At 45.7% G+C, this 19,810-nt stretch overlaps 1 protein-coding gene across 2 annotated transcripts in view; it reads left to right on the top strand.

Moving 5' to 3' along the window:
• Positions 1–19,810, top strand: part of LOC129595312 (BTB/POZ domain-containing protein 3-like) — a 37,504-nt gene that overhangs the window by 15,820 nt on the left and 1,874 nt on the right. For both annotated transcript variants that reach the window (XM_055492276.1, XM_055492275.1), the window contains 2 exons: positions 19,104–19,438; positions 19,514–19,636. In XM_055492276.1, coding sequence (XP_055348251.1) covers positions 19,104–19,438; positions 19,514–19,636 — 458 coding nt within the window. The remainder of the gene's footprint in view (positions 1–19,103; positions 19,439–19,513; positions 19,637–19,810) is intronic.

Here is a 19,810-nt window from a genome sequence, read left to right as displayed (position 1 = left end):
TAGGTGCTGGAGGCATCTGGAAGCAGAGCGAAACGAAAATTAAAATCACGCCGAGCGCAAAAAAAAGAGGGTCCATGTAAGATTCAAAGTCCATTGTCATCTTTACGAGTATGGTGTGCCACTGCTAGTTATTAACTAACTCTTTGCTGTTTCCTATTTTTTTTTTCTGTACAGTACAGTACTGGTTTCTATTTTCACCACGATTATTTATAGGCGGCCTTTGCCGCGGCAGTACCACAGCAATGGTGACGGAGCGACGGTGAATGGTCAACTTTCCGCTCGTGCCTCTTGACCCTTCCGGGAGGGTCGGAGGCCGGGAGGGTCGGAGGCCGGGAGGGTCGGAGACCGGGAGGGTCAGGACGGGAGGGTATTAATATTTCGCCGTTTGTGCTTCCAGATTTTCCATCTGTGCGTTTTGGTGTCAATGCTGACGTGTTGTTAGTTCTTAGTTATAATTCTTATTTACGCTGGGATTTTTGTTATCGGGTTTGACCCGTTTTGACCGCATCGGAAAAACGAACTGATAAACCGAAACAATTCCTAAAATAATTTTAATTGGATAGTGACCTATCCATGCCGCTTATAAATACGTACTATGTATCGGTACCTTGTGTCGTTCACATAACATTTTCTTGATGACGCATATTTTTTACGACGTATTGATAATGCAGTTTTAAAACTTAACTATCACTATGCAGTCACTATATAACAGTTACTATCCACTAAAATTTTAACAAGAGGCAAGTGTATAATTTTAGTCTAACAACTGTAACGTATCTACGCTGATACTTCACCAGTGGATTAGTTGGCAGGTAAAAACTAGGATAATTATTGCACTGAACCGTTGCGTGAATAACGGGAAAACATTTTCGACCGGAAACTAGCGGTACCAGACCATCGATAATCAATTACGACTCCTTCTGCTTTCGCTCGTACGTTTCCAGATCTACAAATTAATATTGGCAGTCTGCAGATGAGTATAACGCGGGGCCATATGGGCGCCACGCGTATCCTCGACAGCGAACAGCGTGAACCCGGATGAGGCTTTATTGCCGAATCTAATGCGCACCGTGGCGCAGCAACACCAAAACTAATGAGGAAGGATCCTGCAGCCAGTGCAACTGTGCTGCAGGTCCGTCAAAACAGCGCAGCAATGTGCGGGGTGGAAATCCCCAGAAACAGCGAATAGCTACTCAGGAGGGCGGGGCGTCCCGCCCTTACACCCCTTTTGCAGGCATCGCTACGTCCTCGGAGCGAAATCTCCCAGGATTCGGAGGATCCGCACCCCCCCCGCCGGTTCGGCTCATGTTGGGTTCCGGGTCAGTTCGGTCCGGTTCGGGCGGTTAATCCGGTCGGCTCGGTTCCAGTTTGGTCGGCTCAAATCCGGTTCGGCTCAGGTTGGGTTCCGGGTCAGGTCGGCTCCGGTTCGGTCCGAGTCAACCGTCTGGGTCAACGCACTGTCGCGCAAGATCCAGGGTCCAACCCGGAAACGGGTGAATTCCGTAGTTTCTTCAGCAAGGGAAAGGTCACGTTCTGGGGAAATTTGGGCAGGGGTTTGGGGTCTATGTGGCCCGTGACCCCTGCAAAAAAAACAAAGCACGCAAATCCGCGGTGAAATCCACTGCTCCGTCCGGGGGGATGTCGCCGTCCCAGGAAGTTCGGACAGTGTTTTGGTGGGGGAATTCTTCGGCGTGGTGCTGGTGGTCGATCCGTGCCGTTGGGATCGGAGTTGGTGCTGCTGTTGGCGGTGTATTCGTTCTGGTTTCCCGCTGGTCCGGGTCGCGTTCGCCGTCGGCATCGCAGGAGGCAATTCTCGCTCCACGGCATCGCAGGAGGCGTTTCTCGCTCCGCGGCATCTCCGTCCAGTTTGGGAGGCATCCGTCGCGGGGAGGCGTCCATCTCCGTCAGTTGGGAGAGGAATCCATCACGTTCCGCGGGAATGGGGGGCATTTGTAGCTCCACACATGGGGGTTAAATTGGCTCAAATAATCAGAGGAGCCGTGCGCGCGGGCAGCGCGCACGGCCTGGCTCGAAACCACGATTTGCTACCATATAACGCGGGGCCATATGGGCGCCACGCGTATCCTCGACAGCGAACAGCGTGAACCCGGATGAGGCTTTATTGCCGAATCTAATGCGCACCGTGGCGCAGCAACACCAAAACTAATGAGGAAGGATCCTGCGGCCAGTGCAACTGTGCTGCAGGTCCGTCAAAACAGCGCAGCAATGTGCGGGGTGGAAATCCCCAGAAACAGCGAATAGCTACTCAGGAGGGCAGGGCGTCCCGCCCTTACATGAGGTTGCGCTTTACCTTTTTAATGTGATATTTCTGTATTACAAAGAAAAAACCCTGAATCCGATTTTGATGCTTCGTCTGTAATGGTAGACGGTGCGGTAATTTGACTGAGCCTGGATATACTGCATAATCTATCCACATCCGCTTTGAAAGGTACGTGCTTTGCGTCGGAATATATCGGCGGCACAAGGGAATAATGTCAAATAGGGCACACGTTTAATAATGTTAACCCCTGCATCCCTAGGACGCCGGTCTCTGTCGTGATGGTAGCCCAGGGTTTCCTTGAAAATAAACATATCCTAGGTGCTACATAATAGGTGCTGCATAATAAACATATCCCCGTCATACAAAATCGGCTCATTCGGATATGAGGTCTTATTCCGGGAAAGAGGTATAAATATAAATAAGAGGTATATATATATATAAATAAGAGGTCTTATTCCGGAAAAGAGGTATTAGGATATGAGGTATTTAATTGTTCCGGAAAAGAGGTATAAAAAACACTTCAGACACAGTTTCGAAGAAAAAATTCACTACAAAATAACTGACAGTTAGTCTGAAATTTCATTAACGAATGTCAATTTAATGCAGATATTTTGGTACAATATAAACCATCTTACTACAAACTCAATCCGTATGAACCTGGCATTTATACCGCGTGCATCGTCAGTCACGATTGAATAATTTAAGCCAAATGAGCCGACAAAATGTCATGGCCGTTGCAACATTTAAAAAACTAACCAGCAATAATTATTTTTTAAAAGTATATCAGTTAAACACTTTACTCTACCATAATTTCAAGTATATATATAGTGATCGCAGCTATAACAACAAACGCTCACTAAAAGCCTGTATGGTTGCTTACCGGCATTGTCGCTGCTGAGCAGCAAGAAAAGGGTTAAGTAGGGAAGTAATGTTCATGCCCATGGCTAATAGATTGCCGGTCACGGACCGAATGTGACTTTTTTTTTAAAGTCCACTGTACTTCTTTATTCCTGAACATCTGATACACCTTGTATCCAACGATCCACACCACCAATATTTTGCAAATTGCAGCAGGGCATCTTTTCACGAGAAAGGTGTTCGACGGTACTGTACGTGCCTGGGCCGTGGTTGATCGAGTGGATTGTGGTGCGCTGTTCGGAGCACAAAGGCATGCTGTGGCAAGTCATTCGACCAGACTTGAAGTCCCTTTGGGGTTGTCTGCTCTTGTGCCGTAATAATAATAATAATAATACATTCGACTTGCCAAATGGAGACCACCGTCTGTGTCATTCCAGCTGCCATCATGACAATCATCAGCTCTCACAATTTTCTACAATAGAGGGATCTATTTTGACGTATGCTCCGGCCATCGAATCGACATGGCTATGACAATATTATTTTTACATGAGCCGACGGTGTTTTCGGGCTCTCTTTTGTTTCTTCGGCTTGGACGTCTTGGTGCAACCAAGCTGTGTACTAATTAAAGCTTGCTCTATTTATAGAGTACGTAGTTTTGTGTTTTTATACGATGAGGCGCACGGTAGTCTCGGAGAAGCGCTCGCGCTGCATAGAGAAAACACAACGAAAACACGACTCCTCGAAAAGATCACTTTATTTCACAGAAATAAAGTCTAGAAAAGGACATCAGAAACAAATCTAAGGCGAGAAAAAGGGCATGAAATCGTAGAAAACTAGGAAACGATGTTAACGGTTCCTAGGTTGGCACTCGAATGGCAAAACATGCTTTAGCATGTGTGCAGAATGGCGAATGGTGAGCCGATCCAGTAATGGTGAGGCGAACACGCCAATATCCTGTGCACTACGCACAACACTCTGACATGCCACGGGACGGGATGCCGAGGCCTTTCGAGGCTCGAAACAGGAATGAGAAAAAATTATGAGAAATGCTTCTTAAATGCAACATAATGAGCAACTCTTATTAAAAAATGTGCCAATTATTCCATCACAGGGTAGTGAGAACACACGCTGCAAAATGCGGCGTAAAATTAATCAAACGAGTTAAACTCGCAACAAAATCCGGTAAAATTATTCCGGTAAATCTCCATTCCAGTTAAATCCAATCCCGCATGTTAATCCTTGTTATTTTGCAGGTTTTCCGATCCATTCCGGAGTTTTCCTCCAATCATACGCATTGTTGCGTCGATCCACGACATCCTTTGCAACTTTGTGCATCTTCGGCAATTTTATTCATCTGTTTTTTTTTTTTTTACAATTAATGCACTACGGCTTTTCGTTAACCGAGTATTGTGCACAGATTTGTGCGTCTACGGCTTTTCAAATTTGTGTTTAGAATTGATCGAAATAAATTCGATTTTTGATGCACTCGTTGGGCTTATACGGCGATTAAATTCCGGTATACACACAGTGTACTACGGCGATTTAATTTTTTAGCATTTATTGCTTTTACGGCGATCAAATTACGGTATACACACAGTGTACTACGGCGATTTAATTTTAGCATTTAATGCTTTTACGGCATTTCTAACTGCGGTTCAGCATTAAGTACATTAAAAGCGTCGCTCAGTACGGCAGACGTAGTCTTAATGTCGGCACTATCGTCCAGCATATCCACTCCTCCGTTGCCTCCTGGATAGTACAACGGGTCAGTATCGTTATCCGGGATGTGTACCGCAAAAATAAGATGGTCCACATCGGTGAAAGTCGAATCCTGGCCCATTGCTTCCAGTTCGTATTGTCTATCCCGCAGGGCTTGTCGGGATGGATAGAGAAAATTATTCTCTATGGACGGCTTCTCGTCCGTCTCCATTACTGCTTCTTCCAGCAGTTTCTGCGCACTCCCTGAAATCGTCAGTGATTCCACTGACGCCACGACATCCGTTCGCGGAATTTCGCTTGGTGGCGCAGTGATCACTGCAGATTCGGTACTCACAGTCGGCGGTACGGTTGCAGTGTTATCTGCAATTACTGGTGCAGCATTAGCTGTCTCCGGCGTTTCAGCAGTTTCTTCAGTGTCCATTGACACTACGGTTTTCTTCGGTTCGGGTTGAACCGTCTTACTAGTTGACGGAGTGTCGGGGGAATTTGGGGCGACTTTGCGCTTTCCCTGGCCCTGACGTTCAGCAAATCGTTTAACGAGATCGTAAATTCCATCATAATGTCCATTATGGATAGCTTCAGCCTTCAATACATCGATTTGCATGACACTCAGAATGTCATTTAAGACTTTCGCTTGTTGTTCCTCATTTAGAGGTTCACCCAGGCGATTAACGTAGCTTTTTAATCGGCGATTCTGTTCCTCTTGCCGGTATGTCCGGGCCCAGTGATGAGCGTGGCAATTGCCCATTAATGCTGAGAGGATAACCAAAATGTACTTCTTTAATCCCCATCCGATAGGGATCGTATCCCCTGTAATTTTCATGGGAGCAATTTTTCGCTGCATCGCACATGCGGCACGGCAAAAGAACCAGAACTTTGCTGGATCCGTGTCCGGTAAGGTGAACTGTAAGAGGAATTCCTCCGGTTGTTCGGTATATAGGATTTTAAACTGGGAAATTAATTCCCAATCTAGAACGGTAATTTCAATAAGTTTTTCTTTTAGCTGGGAAATATCCAGCGCACTACGCAGTCCATGACGGCGCGGCGTTTCATATCGCCTAATTTCCATCTGACGGAACAGATCAATTTTATACATATTGATCGAATTCCGTATACGGAGATCATATCCGATAGTGTGGAGTAAATCCAAAGTATCAGTAATGGCTTTACCAATTTCGGCTCGCTGATCAGCGTTAACGGTGCCAATTACTGACACAACGCGATCAACATATTGATCAAGGTCTCGACGAATAACGTCGATATCGCGGCGGATATGTTGCGGATGCGTCTGTCGTTCGGGCATCAACAATACAGATGCATCTGGCTGGTATTTAACCGGTTCACCGCGCGTTGCGCGGACATTCCAGTTCGGCGTTTTCTTTCTCTGAAATTTAACAGCTGCTGAATTTAGCTTGCCGGGCATAATATCGCCTTCTACAAACGAGTTATCTGGGGTTTTCCCCACATTCGGTAAGTCATAAGTTATTTTCTGCCGACTTTTTCCGCTTCCACTAGCATTGCTAGTGTTGCTAGAATGACTAGCACCTGAGTTCGGCTCAGAATCGAAAACTGGTTCACTTACAGGCGCAGGCTGCACTCGCAGCAGCTGTAGATGCGGTTGTTGATTTACTGGAGGCTTCCTGGTCAGCGGCGGAAGATTCGCTAACAGCGGATTAGTTTGCCGCTGTGGTGGCTCTTTCGGGGCTGTTCCGGCTGGCCATGGACACGGAGTTATCATCCGCGTCTCCGGGTCGTACTGATAACTTCCGCTAGGGAGACTCTGCTGTAGGTGAGCAATATGCTCAGGTGGCAATGAGCCGGGCGGTACTTGCAATGCCATATTCGTATACCGAACTGGCTGTTGCTGCTGATATCCTGTTGATGGCAGACTTTGCTGCTGGTATGGCTGCTGCGGTGAAAACATCACCGACGGCTGCCATTGGCCATATGCTGGCTGCTGAGACGGCATTTGCTGTCCACCGACATTCGTCGGATAATTCTGTAGATTACGAGAGTTATCTCTATTCGATGAGTATTGGATACCCGTATTAACCGGGAATATCTCAAAATTTCCACAGGCACTATTCACTGGAATAGTTACCTGATTCGATGGTGCTGTGATGCATTGCATCAAATTAGCGGTGTTCCGTCCGAAGTTCTCCGGATGGGTCGCACACGACCATTCATCGGCTTGATCGCTGATAAACTTAACGGCACTCTTGTGGATGCCATTATAGTAATATGGCGTAGCACAGACAATCGTCCAATACTCCGGCAGCGTTATGGTACGATACGCATCCAGGATGCGCATGAGTACTTCGTCAAACAATCGGGAGACAACGACTTGCGGATTATCCGATCGGTAGTTGGGTCCCAGCGTGCATTCCACGCATTTACGGTTATTCGTATTATTTAAACAGCGATTGCAGGGGCGCATTGGCGCATAGGCGTACGGTAATTCCTCCATCTCTGCAAATAATTTAAAATAATTAAATTATGCAGTATTTACAGCGTTTTACTATTATTGCGTAGTATACGCATCTAACCACCTCGGAGATACTGTGAAATTAAATTAATTCTCCTCTTCACTAACGTGGTCTAACACCACGGATAAAACCATCCCGCGATGCGGGTCATTCAATCCGATAATTCTCGGATCGCTAATTAAGCGGCTTATCGCCAAAGTTACGGCATCGTCTACTTGGTCAGCTATTGCCGGGCATACAGTTGAAATATACTGTATGATTTCGTCAGGCGACGATCCTGATGGATCACCAATTTCCGCAATCGTTTTTATGACGATTTCATCCCACTGGGGGACTTTCTCGAACTGCACTCGCTGCAGAAAGGACAGTCCTTTACGACCAAAATAATAGGACGGCGAAGTTTCGCCATTATAGCGACGGGTTATTTGTGAGGCTTCGTACATCGCACGAATCATAGACTGCACGGCGTACGGTTGATAAGTGCCGAAATACTCACTTATCCGCTGTGCTGTGGGATTTTCCCCTCTCTGTTCAATTTTATATATGGCGATTGCCAAATCATTACGCGAGGGTTGTGCCAACAAAGTTTTTTGTTCATCCAAAGCTATGGGCCTTCGCCCGAATGGAACACGCTTCGCGGGTGAATACGGTACTTCCTCTACATGTTGGCACGGTTAACTCGGCGATCCGTTTACGGTTGGTTTCCGCTAAGGCATATCGCCCACTATTCCCGGCCAGAGCCGCGTCTACGGTTATTTCTGTGGCAACTGCCTCATTGACGGCGGTAGTAACATCCGAATAACGCTGCTCAGGATTGACTGAGTCTAACGGCATTGTTAAGTACATATACCTAACAATCTCGTCAATAGTCGATCCACGAACGTTGTGGATGTCCCTAATGGCGATTGCCACTGCTTCTACCATTTCCTGCATGTTATTAACTCTCATGTCGACATATCGACCTTTACGACTTGCAGTTATCGCGTACTTCATTGTTGGTGACCAGTTTTCGTAAACTTCCACCAACGTCCCACGTTCTGAGGCTACCTGCACAATAAGTGCATATTCCTCGGTATCGATGTACCGAGGAGCTATAATCTGCCTGTACTTTTGTAAAAGGTAAGCTGGCGCCGCCATCTTGTCCTTTTTCCGGACGTTATTAATAATGTCCAGAGTCACGTTCGTGACTTCAGCGATTTTATCGCTAGACACCGATGGAAGCGGTTTTCCAGTCTTTACTGGCGGCGAGGGACTTGGTGTAGGCGGTGGTCCGCCAGGCTTTGGTTCCGGAATTTCCGGAGAATTATTCCGTCCATTGGATTCACTAGAAACTCTAATCGGGTCTCCTTCGCTACCTCTTTGGGCAATATCGCTACATTGCTCGTCTATGACAAGCTGCGGTTGTTCATCGTCATCAGACGACGATGGCTGATGTCTCAGCTTTACCCTGACTTGGACTACTCTTCGAGCAATCTCCTCTTTGTCTTCTTCCAGTTTACGCTTTTTGTCCTCCTCTACTGGTGAGGGCGTGCTTTGCACGCGATAAGGGCGCGTCTTACTGGATATCGCACTAACACTAACGGCTGGCGACGGCGTTCGCGATCCCGTTAATTTCGGGATGATGTAGCTCAGTTCTTCCTTAATTCGTACCGGGTTTGGACCCCGTTTAAGAGTTCCAGCTGTTTGCTGGTGTTCGACCGGTGCTTGTACCACTCCCATCGGAGTAGGGAATCTGATTACAGCTGGCTTTAAGCCAGTCTCCTTCCAAAACGCCGGGGGCGGTTGCACTTGCAACTGTGGCCGTATTTGCGTTAAAACTTGTGGTGTATTATACACATGCTGCGGTATCGTAACTACTCGTAATTCCTTCCCATTAGGGGCGTCTGTTTTCGTCGGGGCAAACGGACCTTCCATTATAAAGGACTGTCCCCAACGCTGCCTATCTCTGGCCTCTTGCTGCTCATGGTCGGCGATCAGCTTTGCTAATCGCTCGTTGGCGTCTGCCGGTGGTTTCGGTGATTTACTCCGTTTAGGCTTTGCCTTTAACGCTGTTTCTACTCCTGCTTTTACAGGTGATTTAATAGGTTTCTTTACAGTTGATTCGTATGGTACCTCTTCAACTTCCTTTGAGGCTTCTGCCGCGTCACTCTGTGCCTTTGCACGCGCTATCATGGCCTTTGCCACTCTTTCTGCTGGCGGAGTAATATGCAGTTGATCAACTGCGGCTATTTCCTCTGGTTGGGCAGCAGTCGCTGCTAACGAGTGTCTGTATGATGCCAAGTCGCGTTCCCGATTACTACGCAACAGTAGCTCATATTCGGCATATGATGCCACTATTACTGCATCTGTTTGCGTGCTACGTGACATAGTCACTGGAATTACTTCTGGTGCCACATTGGGCAAATTACCGGCATTTTGAACGTTCTGAACATTCGGGGCAGCAAATCGCTGCATCGGACGATATGCTTGATTTCCCGCTACGGGTGGGGCGAAAAATCGAGGATTACCTCGGCCAACCGGTCGGTTCGGTCGCTGATTGCGGTCCATTGCGGAAATATCTGCAATGGAAAAAATACACAATTTAATTGTGGATTTTTGTACGATATTTTACGGTAGTAGAATAACGATCGTTATATTTCGTTTAAACAGTAATTGTACTGTTCTAATTACTGTTGCACTTAGTGCGTTTTGATTCAACCAATAATTGATGCACTCTAGTGTATCCATTAGCGCTTTTGCGCAATTTCAGTAAAAACTTTCTTTTCGGCACGGATTTATTAGCGCTATTGCGCTTGGCATGACTATCGTCGTCGGCCACAGTTTCCCATTCCTCCGTATCACTTACGGGGGAATTATTCGCAGAATTATCTGCAGAGGTACGGACCACATCGTTGTGGGGAAGTTCGCTCAGTCCGTGACTTTCTAATAAATCTTTAATTAGTAAAGTCTCGCTCTTGCGATCTTCCTCTGTAGCTTTGTACGGTTTAAGTCTTTCACAGTTTACAATTCCAATTTCTTCCGATTTATCGGAATTAATTCTCTTTATTTCCACAGCATTTGTGTATGGGAATCCCACGATTTCCCACGGTTCTATTTCGAATTTACGACGGAAAGACTCGGTCTCGCCTTTCTTTTTCTCTATTTTGAGAATAACTCGGTCTCCAATGTTATATGTATCATCGGATCGACGTTTGTCGAAACGTTCGGCATTCTTTTCGAATTCTGTATTTATATGAATTTCGGCGATTTCACGGGCCCGTTTCAGATTATACTGGAGATCTTCCAGGTAGTCCCGAATTGTCGGGTGATCTACCGGTAAATTTGTCTTTGTCTCTGTATCCGCAGGAATAACCTGCTCTCTACCGTATAGCATAAAATACGGCGACAGATTTGTCGTTTTATTCGCTACACGGTTTTTTCCGGCAATTACAAATGGTAGGACTTTGTCCCAATTACGTTCCCGGCCGTCACTGGCGTACATCGCGAGTGAATCAGCAATTGTTTGCATTTGTCTTTCGACAAGTCCACGCCCGATCGAGTGATACGCAGCACCAAAATGGTGCTGTATTCTTAGCCTTTTATTTATTGCTTCCAATAGGTAATTATGGAAATGTGTTCCTCTATCGGTGTTCAGAACTTGTGGTGTTCCATAAGGCAGGAACACATCATAGATTAAGAAATTAGCGACAGTTTCCGCTCTTGCATCTGGTATCGGTTTTGCAATTACGAATTTCGTAAGTTCATCTATCGCTACGGCGATATAGGTATTTCCCCGTGTTGTTTTGGGCAATGGCCCTTTTAAATCTACTTGCATTCTAAACCACGGCTCGCCGATAGCGATCTGCTGTAGTTTGCCTGGTGGCGCTTTGCGCAGTGTTTTGCGATGTTGGCATGCAAAGCAATGATCTACGTACTTGATAATCTAAGAGACCATATTCTCCCAGAAATAACGTAAGGCGATCGCCTGATAAGTTTTAGCGCGGCCTAAATGACCGCTAGCTGGTGCATCATGCATTGCATGCATGATATCCACGCGCATGTGCTTTGGCACAACAAATCGACGGTTAATACGACCGTCTTTTTCCGATATTTTATACAGTACACTATTCCACAATTCATAACCGGAATAACCGGGACGTTTAAGCAAATGAACGCTTTCTACGCGTCCTTCTAGTGCATGAATTATACGCTCGATATTCGGGTCTTTCTCTTGTTCTATCCTGTAGAACTTGAAGTTGTCTTCTTCTTCTTCGTGCTCAGCTCCATCTCGAACCGTTAATACCCAAATCGACGGCGTACTAAACTTTGAATCCTTAAATTCATCCCAGTCGTCGTCTGGGCATTCGGTAGCTTCTCCCACCGGATGTCCACTCAACGCATCAGCGTTGTCACACTGTTTTCCGGGCCTATACAGTATAGTCATTTTATGACTGCTTAGCTGGAGTGCCCAGCGCGTTAAACGGCCATTTAATCCTTCTTTACGGGAAACCGATCGCAATAAATTCGTTAAAGCTTGATGGTCGGTCTGTACCGAAAAATGGGAGTATTCAATAAAGTGCCGAAATTTCCGGCACGCAAAAACTACTGCCATACATTCCAATTCAGTAATTGGATACTTCTTTTCAGCATCAGTTAGCAATTTGATCGCATAAATAATCGGGTGTCCGTTCTGGTGCAGTATCGCACCGATTCCTACTGTTGATGCATCGCATTCAATTACGGTCGGTTTACTTGGATCAAATTTTACTAATACTGGCGCGTTAATTAATGCTGATTTTAGATCAGCAAATTCACTATCATGGTCGGTCGACCAGTTCGCTTTCACGTCAATTTCTCCTTTTAATAAGCCGTATAGACGGCGTGTTCTGCCGGCAAAGTCCTTAACGAATTTTTGGTAATAGTTACGCAGTCCGAGGAATGACCTCAGATCTTTTTCTGTCTCTGGCTTTGGGTATTTCTCAATAGCTGCTATTTTATCGGGATCTGTTTTTATTCCATCCTTGGATACAATATGTCCAAGGAAATGTAGTTCCGTCTCGCCAATATGGCACTTACTCGGTTTCAATGTGAAACCAGCCTTTAAAAGGCACTCACACATTAAACGTATTTTACGTTTAAGATCCTCGAAGTCCTTAGCGGCTGTAATAATGTCATCCAAATAGGCGAAAATATTTTCGCTGTGAACGTCTGACAGTGTCCTGTTCATGGCTTCCTGAAACGTTGCAGGGCCATTACAAACACCGAACGGCATTCTGAGGAATTCGTAAAGTCCGTCCTGCGTAATAAACGCAGTTTTCTCTATGGAATCTTCGTGCATTTGCACTTGCCAAAACCCTGCATTGCAGTCAAAGCCACAATAATATTTATTGTCGGCTACTGCCTGCAATAATTCGTCCGGATTTGGAAGAGGGTAATTGTTCTTTTTCGTAGCGTCATTTAATTTAATATAGTTCACGCAGAATCGCGTGCCGATGGTTCCATCGGGATTCTTTTTACTAGCTAATACTACGGGAAAACACCAGGGAGAATTCGATTTTCGAATTATCCCTTTTTCCAGCATTTCATTTACATGCTCTTGAATAATCTCGCGGCCACGCCACGAGGTTCTATGCGGTTCGCATTTAATCGGTGCGATATCACCGGTATCGATTTGATGCTTGACTATTTGGACATCGCCAAACGGACGGTTTTTGTCGCAAATAAACCGGGATATTCGAGAAATATCTCCTTAATTTCTCTAATTTCTTGTGCGGTTAATTCCGGATTAATTTTTAATTCATCCACCGCTTTTATCACAGTCTCCTGCTCTTCGGGTGTCATTTCCGCCAACATTGTGGCATTAACTTGAATATCTATATCGGGAATATCCTCATACGGTTCTAATATCCAATAAATTGGCCTTTCTTAATTGACTGCCGCTGATGTTGAAAGTTAACAAATACCATATCAAATTTATTATCCAGTGGTTTAACCACTCCTTCCATCGGTTTTATCCGCCGCTCCATATACAGGTGCGGACTAGGAAGAAATAAAAATTTGTCGGTATTGAACTGCTCATCTGCATCGAATTGGACATTTACTGTCGCCCAATTAGTACCCGGATTAATTAATAGTTTATCGCCTGCGAAGACTTTAATAGGCTTAGCGCGTGTACCGCGGTACGTGGGGTTAATGTTCGGGGACTGGGAGAATTCCCAAGTCGGAGGTTCATTACTAATCTCGGCAGAATCGGTGGCGCCTACCTTTTCCGCATTTACGATAATTAAATTGTTAGGATCCGGTACTACTTCGATGCTAGGTTCATTAGTTTGATTATTATTATTCTCGTTAGTAGCGGCAGTATCCAGAGATTTTCTCACTACGATAGGCGAATCGTCTGCCATAAATTCAACTACGCGCGCCATTGGCGCAAAACTTACTGACCGATTATGGGTCGCAAGTGTTTTAGGAATTGTTTCATTCACGAAATTGTTCAGCGGTTTACATACCGCTAACTGATACGGTAATACTGGCAGCTGACGTCGAGTTAATTGCGCTAATACGCGCAGGGATGTACGTAGTACATAAGGCAGCGGTATTTTTAAATGCCTAAATATCTCATTTAACTGTCGTTGTTTTTCCTCTAAGGCGGAATATTCCGCTTTATATTGCCTCGCTAGATTACGGACGATTTCTTCTGCCTTTGCAGAGTCAATCCCCGGTACGGGTGTATCTTCATCCATGAAAAGGTACATAACGTTTGTACCATCTTCTTTTGCTTTTACTAATTCTTGAATTTCTCTCACTAAAACCCTATATTCGCCCCATAGGCGTCGGAACGTTGATTTTGTTGCCAAGCGAATTTTCGCTGGTCTTTTTAATACTGATTTAATTGTGGTTTTTGCCACGGGTATCGGGAAGACTTTGTCCTCGTTTGGTGTATTTTCAACAACCTCTAATAATTTCGCTGGTCGGTTAACCTGTAATTCTCCCGTTGCCACGGGTATCGGGAAGACTTTCTCCTCCACGGTGTTTATCGTCTGAATAACAGGCGACACCGATTCACTTATTATTAGCGGGCCTGGTTTTCCATCCGGTTGATACTCCAAATAATGCAATTTATTGTTCCGTACTGCATAGAAAGTATGCTGCAGGAAGTCCTGACCTAGCAAGACTTTAATTTCGTCGGTCGTCGGTTTAATATAAACCGAATGGATGGCTTCAAAGTCGCGTATTTTAATAATTATCCGGCAGTAATGCGTTACCAAAAAGCCGCGCACTCCGCCAATACCGCGAATATGCAGAGACTTAATTAGCGGAATTTTCGCAGCGCATATTTTCGTAGCAGATTCGCTAGAGATTAACGATGTTTCTGATCCTGTGTCTATCATTACTGGCGCTTCGCGCCCGTTTATAGTTGCATCCAACATTAGTGGATGTGCGCGTCTAGGTTCCGTGTAATTGATTACAGCAGTACAAAAGTTAATAGTAGCATTGCTACTATCCGATGATTCATCGGATTCAACGATACGCAATCCGTTAATTGTGATTATTTCAATTTTGTCCGGCGGTTTGGGTGGAATCGGGTCGGTAAAGCCGGAATTTACCGCCCTTCCTCGTTTTCCTGATCAGCTAAACCCGAAAACGGATTATTATCCGGTAACGGTGATCCTGGAGTCGGACGTATCCGATCCTCTACCGAGCCACTACTCTGGCGAGAATTACTCCTTTGTCTGACCGGCGAATTGGGTTCGCTTCCTGACTGACTGCCACTACGGCGCTGATAGAAATCGGCGGCATATCGCCGATTTCCAGTTTCTGGATCATGATAGGCCAGATAGGTAGGATTCTCACATCGCGGTTTATCGCGAAACTGGCATTCACGGAAGTAATGTCCGCACAAATCACAGTGCTGGCCGTACTTCACCACTCTATTGCCACGCAAGGTTTTCTGCAAGGCCGGTGACCGATCGGTCACTTCCTGTATTCTATTAACGTTATTTGCCCACTGCTCCTTACGAGACGGTGCGCGATTATCGCCTTGATTGATTCGACTGTCATTACTCTCAGCTTTGCTGATATTACTACGAATATTGTTATTATTATTGTTACGGTTGCCGTAACTCGGTTTCCCACTATTCTTACTGCTTGGCCGCGGCGGGCTGGCTGCCGCCGCCGCGTAAGTCTTTGGTTGTGCTTGTACAGTTCGTACAGTCACCACTTCGCTATCGCGATCCGGTTTACGCCGGACGTTGCCGACTGGGATTACGTATTTCTCAGGGTTATTCGACGACAAATAACGGATAATCTCCAGAAATTGTTCTGGTGTTAGCGGTGTCATTATCTCTATTTTGTCGTGTAACTTCTCATGGGTTTTCAACCCTTTTACGAGGAAGTTTACGACTTGCTCCGGTGATCCATTAAATCCTGCGCGATCGCACAATGTCATTGACTGATAATAGGTTTCCAGAGTCTCTTGACCTGGCTTGTAAGTACGATTTGCCAGTTCAGCGAGAGCATTTACTGCTCTTTTCGAATCGCCAAAACGGGCGATTAACTGTTTCTTCCATTCCTTATAGGTCGTCGGCGGCGTTGTCGACGTTATCAATCCGTTATACCAAATAATGGCATCGTCTTTAAGGCAATACGCCAGTTCGGTGATCTTCCTCTCGTCGGTTACCCAACAATTTGCGGTTGCCGCATGTTCAAATTTAATAATAAAGCTATCGATGTCCTCCTTACTACCATTGTAGTTGGGACGCGGTACGGGCTGTCGCATCACTTCAGCCAAGTCCGATTTTCTAACAGGACTAACTGTCCTGCTTTGTACGATGCCTGCTCGTTGGATCTCTTCCCGCAAAATACTGCGGAGATATTGCTGTTTATCCGCGCTCGGCATTTCCCGGGAATCACTCTCGTTCATTGCCGAGGGTGTATGTTGTGCCCGAGACAATTGCGTCTCTTCGATATTAGCGGCATATGCCCTACTGCGTGGCCGCTCGCCGTATTCTACGGCCTCTGGGTTCATCTGCCGATCATACAGTACTCGATAATCCTTCGCTAGGGAATTAAATTTCCCAATAAGGGATTGATGTGCCGTTTGGCTTTCGTGCAGCATAGACTGCACGTTCTTCAGATCTGTCGTGCAATTAAAATTGTTAGTCTTTAATCGCTGGTTTTCCTGCCACACTTGATCAAGCATGGTGTCTTTCTCAGCTAATTGCTGATTCATTTCGGAATTTCTAACACGAACTTCGTCTACTTTCACTTTTAGTTCGGCAATTGCCGCATCCTTTTCACCTATTACGGCTCGTAATCCTAGCACGATCTTTTCCATGTTCTTGAACGAACTATGGGCATGTTGGTACTGATTTTTATGATGTTGGACTTCGTCCTCAGCTACTTCCAACTTTCTCTGCAAATCTTTTATTAACACTTGGTTTGCCGAAATAGTTTCGGTCGCCTGTTTTAGTTCCACTATACGGGAACCTGTTACCGGCTTAGCCGCTGAATTAAGCAATTCATTTAGATTGGCTGTATAAGACTGCGTTTTACGCAAGGTAGTCGGTATTACCGTCACAGGTTCTTCCTCCTCTTCCGTCGTCGCGGATTTGTTCAACTCACTTTCGCTCACTTGAGAAAACGACCCTGTTGTGGCCGTTGACTCTGTGGTACTGTCAGACCGTTCTGGCGCAGGCGCGCGTTCCTCTTCCCGACTATCGGGATTAATCTTTCCAATTTTATCTGGAGTTAGCGGCCTGAAAAACAACTGGTCAGGCGGCTCCATTACAGGTGTATCAAGGAGATTATCTCCTTGATCCATTACGGTCGCTTTACGCGGTTTACGAGTTTTATCCTCGAGTACTTTGTGTGTGACCTCCACACCCGCTCCTTTCAACTGACTCGCTTTGCTACGCGTAATCTTATCCTCTTGTGAAACACCACTGGTGCCAGCCTTTGCTGGATCGTCGGTTATTCCTTTTAGTACTTTACTGGCTGATTTGAGGACGTCTTTTACGCCCTGTTTCAACCGATCAATAGCCGGTTGTTTTCTCTGCGGTGAACGATTTACGGGCATTATGCCGTTAAAGGCTAAACGATAGAATTCAGAATTGAATTCTAAACTTATTTCAGAATGGGTTTTTTACACTGCATGTGCTATACACCGCATTGTAGGTCAATGCGTTTCACTGCGTCGCTGCTTTGCAGCCTGTGCCTGGGCGGCTATAAATAGCTTGCTCGGCTTGGCTCTATTGTTCTCCCTCCCTCTCTTTCAAGAAAAATATCTGCTGATAATATCAGCGAGTGCTTTGACTTCTTCGTTTGCGGAACGGTCGTTCCGTTAAGATTAAAATGTCATCGATATACGGAACTAATGGCTGTACAAAAACAACGATTATCGTTGGTTCCGTCATGTCAAAGAACAGATTCCAATAGTAATCAAAGAAATACCATTGATAACGTGTGCCACGTTTCCTTTACAGATAGGGATCGCTAAATCTGACAGGGAAATAATCCCACTTTATCGTAAAATCTGTAAGGATTATGGAGGTATTTCCTCTGCAGTTTATCGTCCCTAATTCGGGAAATGTACGGTCTACTACGACTTGTTACAGTAGAACTAATCTACTGTTACTCATACGATTAGCTTACGAATAGAGGAATCGCTTCCTCGGTTCTTCTCCTTGCTGGCGGCCGCGTGCCTTCCGAACCAGCGACGCTCCGTGCTTCGGTTCTCTGGGAGGGTTCTCCTGCTTCTGCTGCTGTTGGCTACCGTTGGTGGATCGAGGTCTCCACTGAAGGAGAGGAAACTTCCGTGTCACGGCGTGTTCAATGTAACGCGGTTATCGAGTGCAGAATGTCAACAAAACTACGGAAATGACAGGGATCTTAATGCATCTCCACCATCTCGGAGAAGCGCTCGCGCTGCATAGAGAAAACACAACGAAAACACGACTCCTCGAAAAGATCACTTTATTTCACAGAAATAAAGTCTAGAAAAGGACATCAGAAACAAATCTAAGGCGAGAAAAAGGGCATGAAATCGTAGAAAACTAGGAAACGATGTTAACGGTTCCTAGGTTGGCACTCGAATGGCAAAACATGCTTTAGCATGTGTGCAGAATGGCGAATGGTGAGCCGATCCAGTAATGGTGAGGCGAACACGCCAATATCCTGTGCACTACGCACAACACTCGGACAGTAGTTATCCTTTTTTTAATTATCAGCCCTACGGGGCGGACGGGCAAGCCGACTCCAAGCGTTGATTTGAACTGAATTGAACTGCACAGTTTGTGAAATGTTGATTGGTGAAAATGACTTAATCAAATGAGTGTAGGCTACACCAGATCAATCTACTGTGAATAGAGGGATCTATTTTGAGCGTATGCTCCGCCCACCGAACCGAGATGGCTGAGACAATCTTATTTTAACATGCGCCGGAGGGGTTTTCGGGTTATCTTTTGTTTCTTCGGCTTTGACGTCTTGGTGCAACCCGAATGGTGTACTAATTAAAGCTTGCTCTATCTATAAAATATTTTTGTGTTTTTGTACGATGAGGCGTACAGTAGTTATTCCTTGTTTTATTATCAACACTACGGGGCGGACCGGTAATCCGACTCCCAAGCCCTGATTTGAACTGAATTGAACTGCACAGTTTTTGAAGTGTTGATTGGTTAAAATAACCCAATCAAATGCGTGTAGGCAAAGCCAGATCAATCTATTGCTTCTTCTAGCTTGTAGATTTGAACGTTAAAGACTGTCTTTATTCTGGGTTCCAGAGCTCCTATATTAGCTTCCAGGATAGCACCTCGGCAGAGTTACACAAAATTAACACCTCTGGAGTGCTGCCGTGTATTGGATATTTCGCCTCTTTATGTGTTGACTGCGAGTCTGCGACTACAACAGCTTGCAGTAACTGCTTCAATCGCGGCAGGATACCTGCAAGTGCCATCATGGCGCAGGGATGCGACTCGTCTGTCAGTTCGGAACGTCGCGGTGCAGTGCCTCTGACGTCCAGTAGGTGGAAAAATGTTCTGGCCAACAGTGAGCTGACGGATGTGGAATTTTCCGTCGGCCGACAATGTGGTGAAGTGAAGATCCTCCGCGCACACAGGTCAGTATTCTTCTCCAACGCGTTCAAGTAGTTCCACTGCAGAAGCGTTGAACATCGTGATGTTTTCTACGACAGATTGGCGCTGAGCGTCGGCAGCGATGTTTTCCATACCATGTTTTACGGGAGCTTGGCCGAGCCCACGGACAAACCCATCGATATCCCCGAAATTCCTCCCGATGCTTTCACCAATATGCTCAGGTCGGGCGATGCGCAAAACACGTTGTAATCATTATTGTAACTACACTAGCCAAACGCCATTAACGGAACCTTCAACAGGCTATTGGAACATCTTTGTGTTAATTTTAAAAACTTATACTTTTCTGCCTTGGTTTTACGAGATACAAGTCATCTAACCTAGAAACTGAACCCAGG

Source organism: Paramacrobiotus metropolitanus, unplaced genomic scaffold (genome assembly GCF_019649055.1).
Source record: "Paramacrobiotus metropolitanus isolate TYO unplaced genomic scaffold, Prichtersi_v1.0 Parri_scaffold0000076, whole genome shotgun sequence".
NCBI classification, from domain to species: domain Eukaryota; kingdom Metazoa; phylum Tardigrada; class Eutardigrada; order Parachela; family Macrobiotidae; genus Paramacrobiotus; species Paramacrobiotus metropolitanus.
Note: the sequence above shows the minus strand (reverse complement) of the source record. Positions and strands in the feature narration are given on the sequence as shown.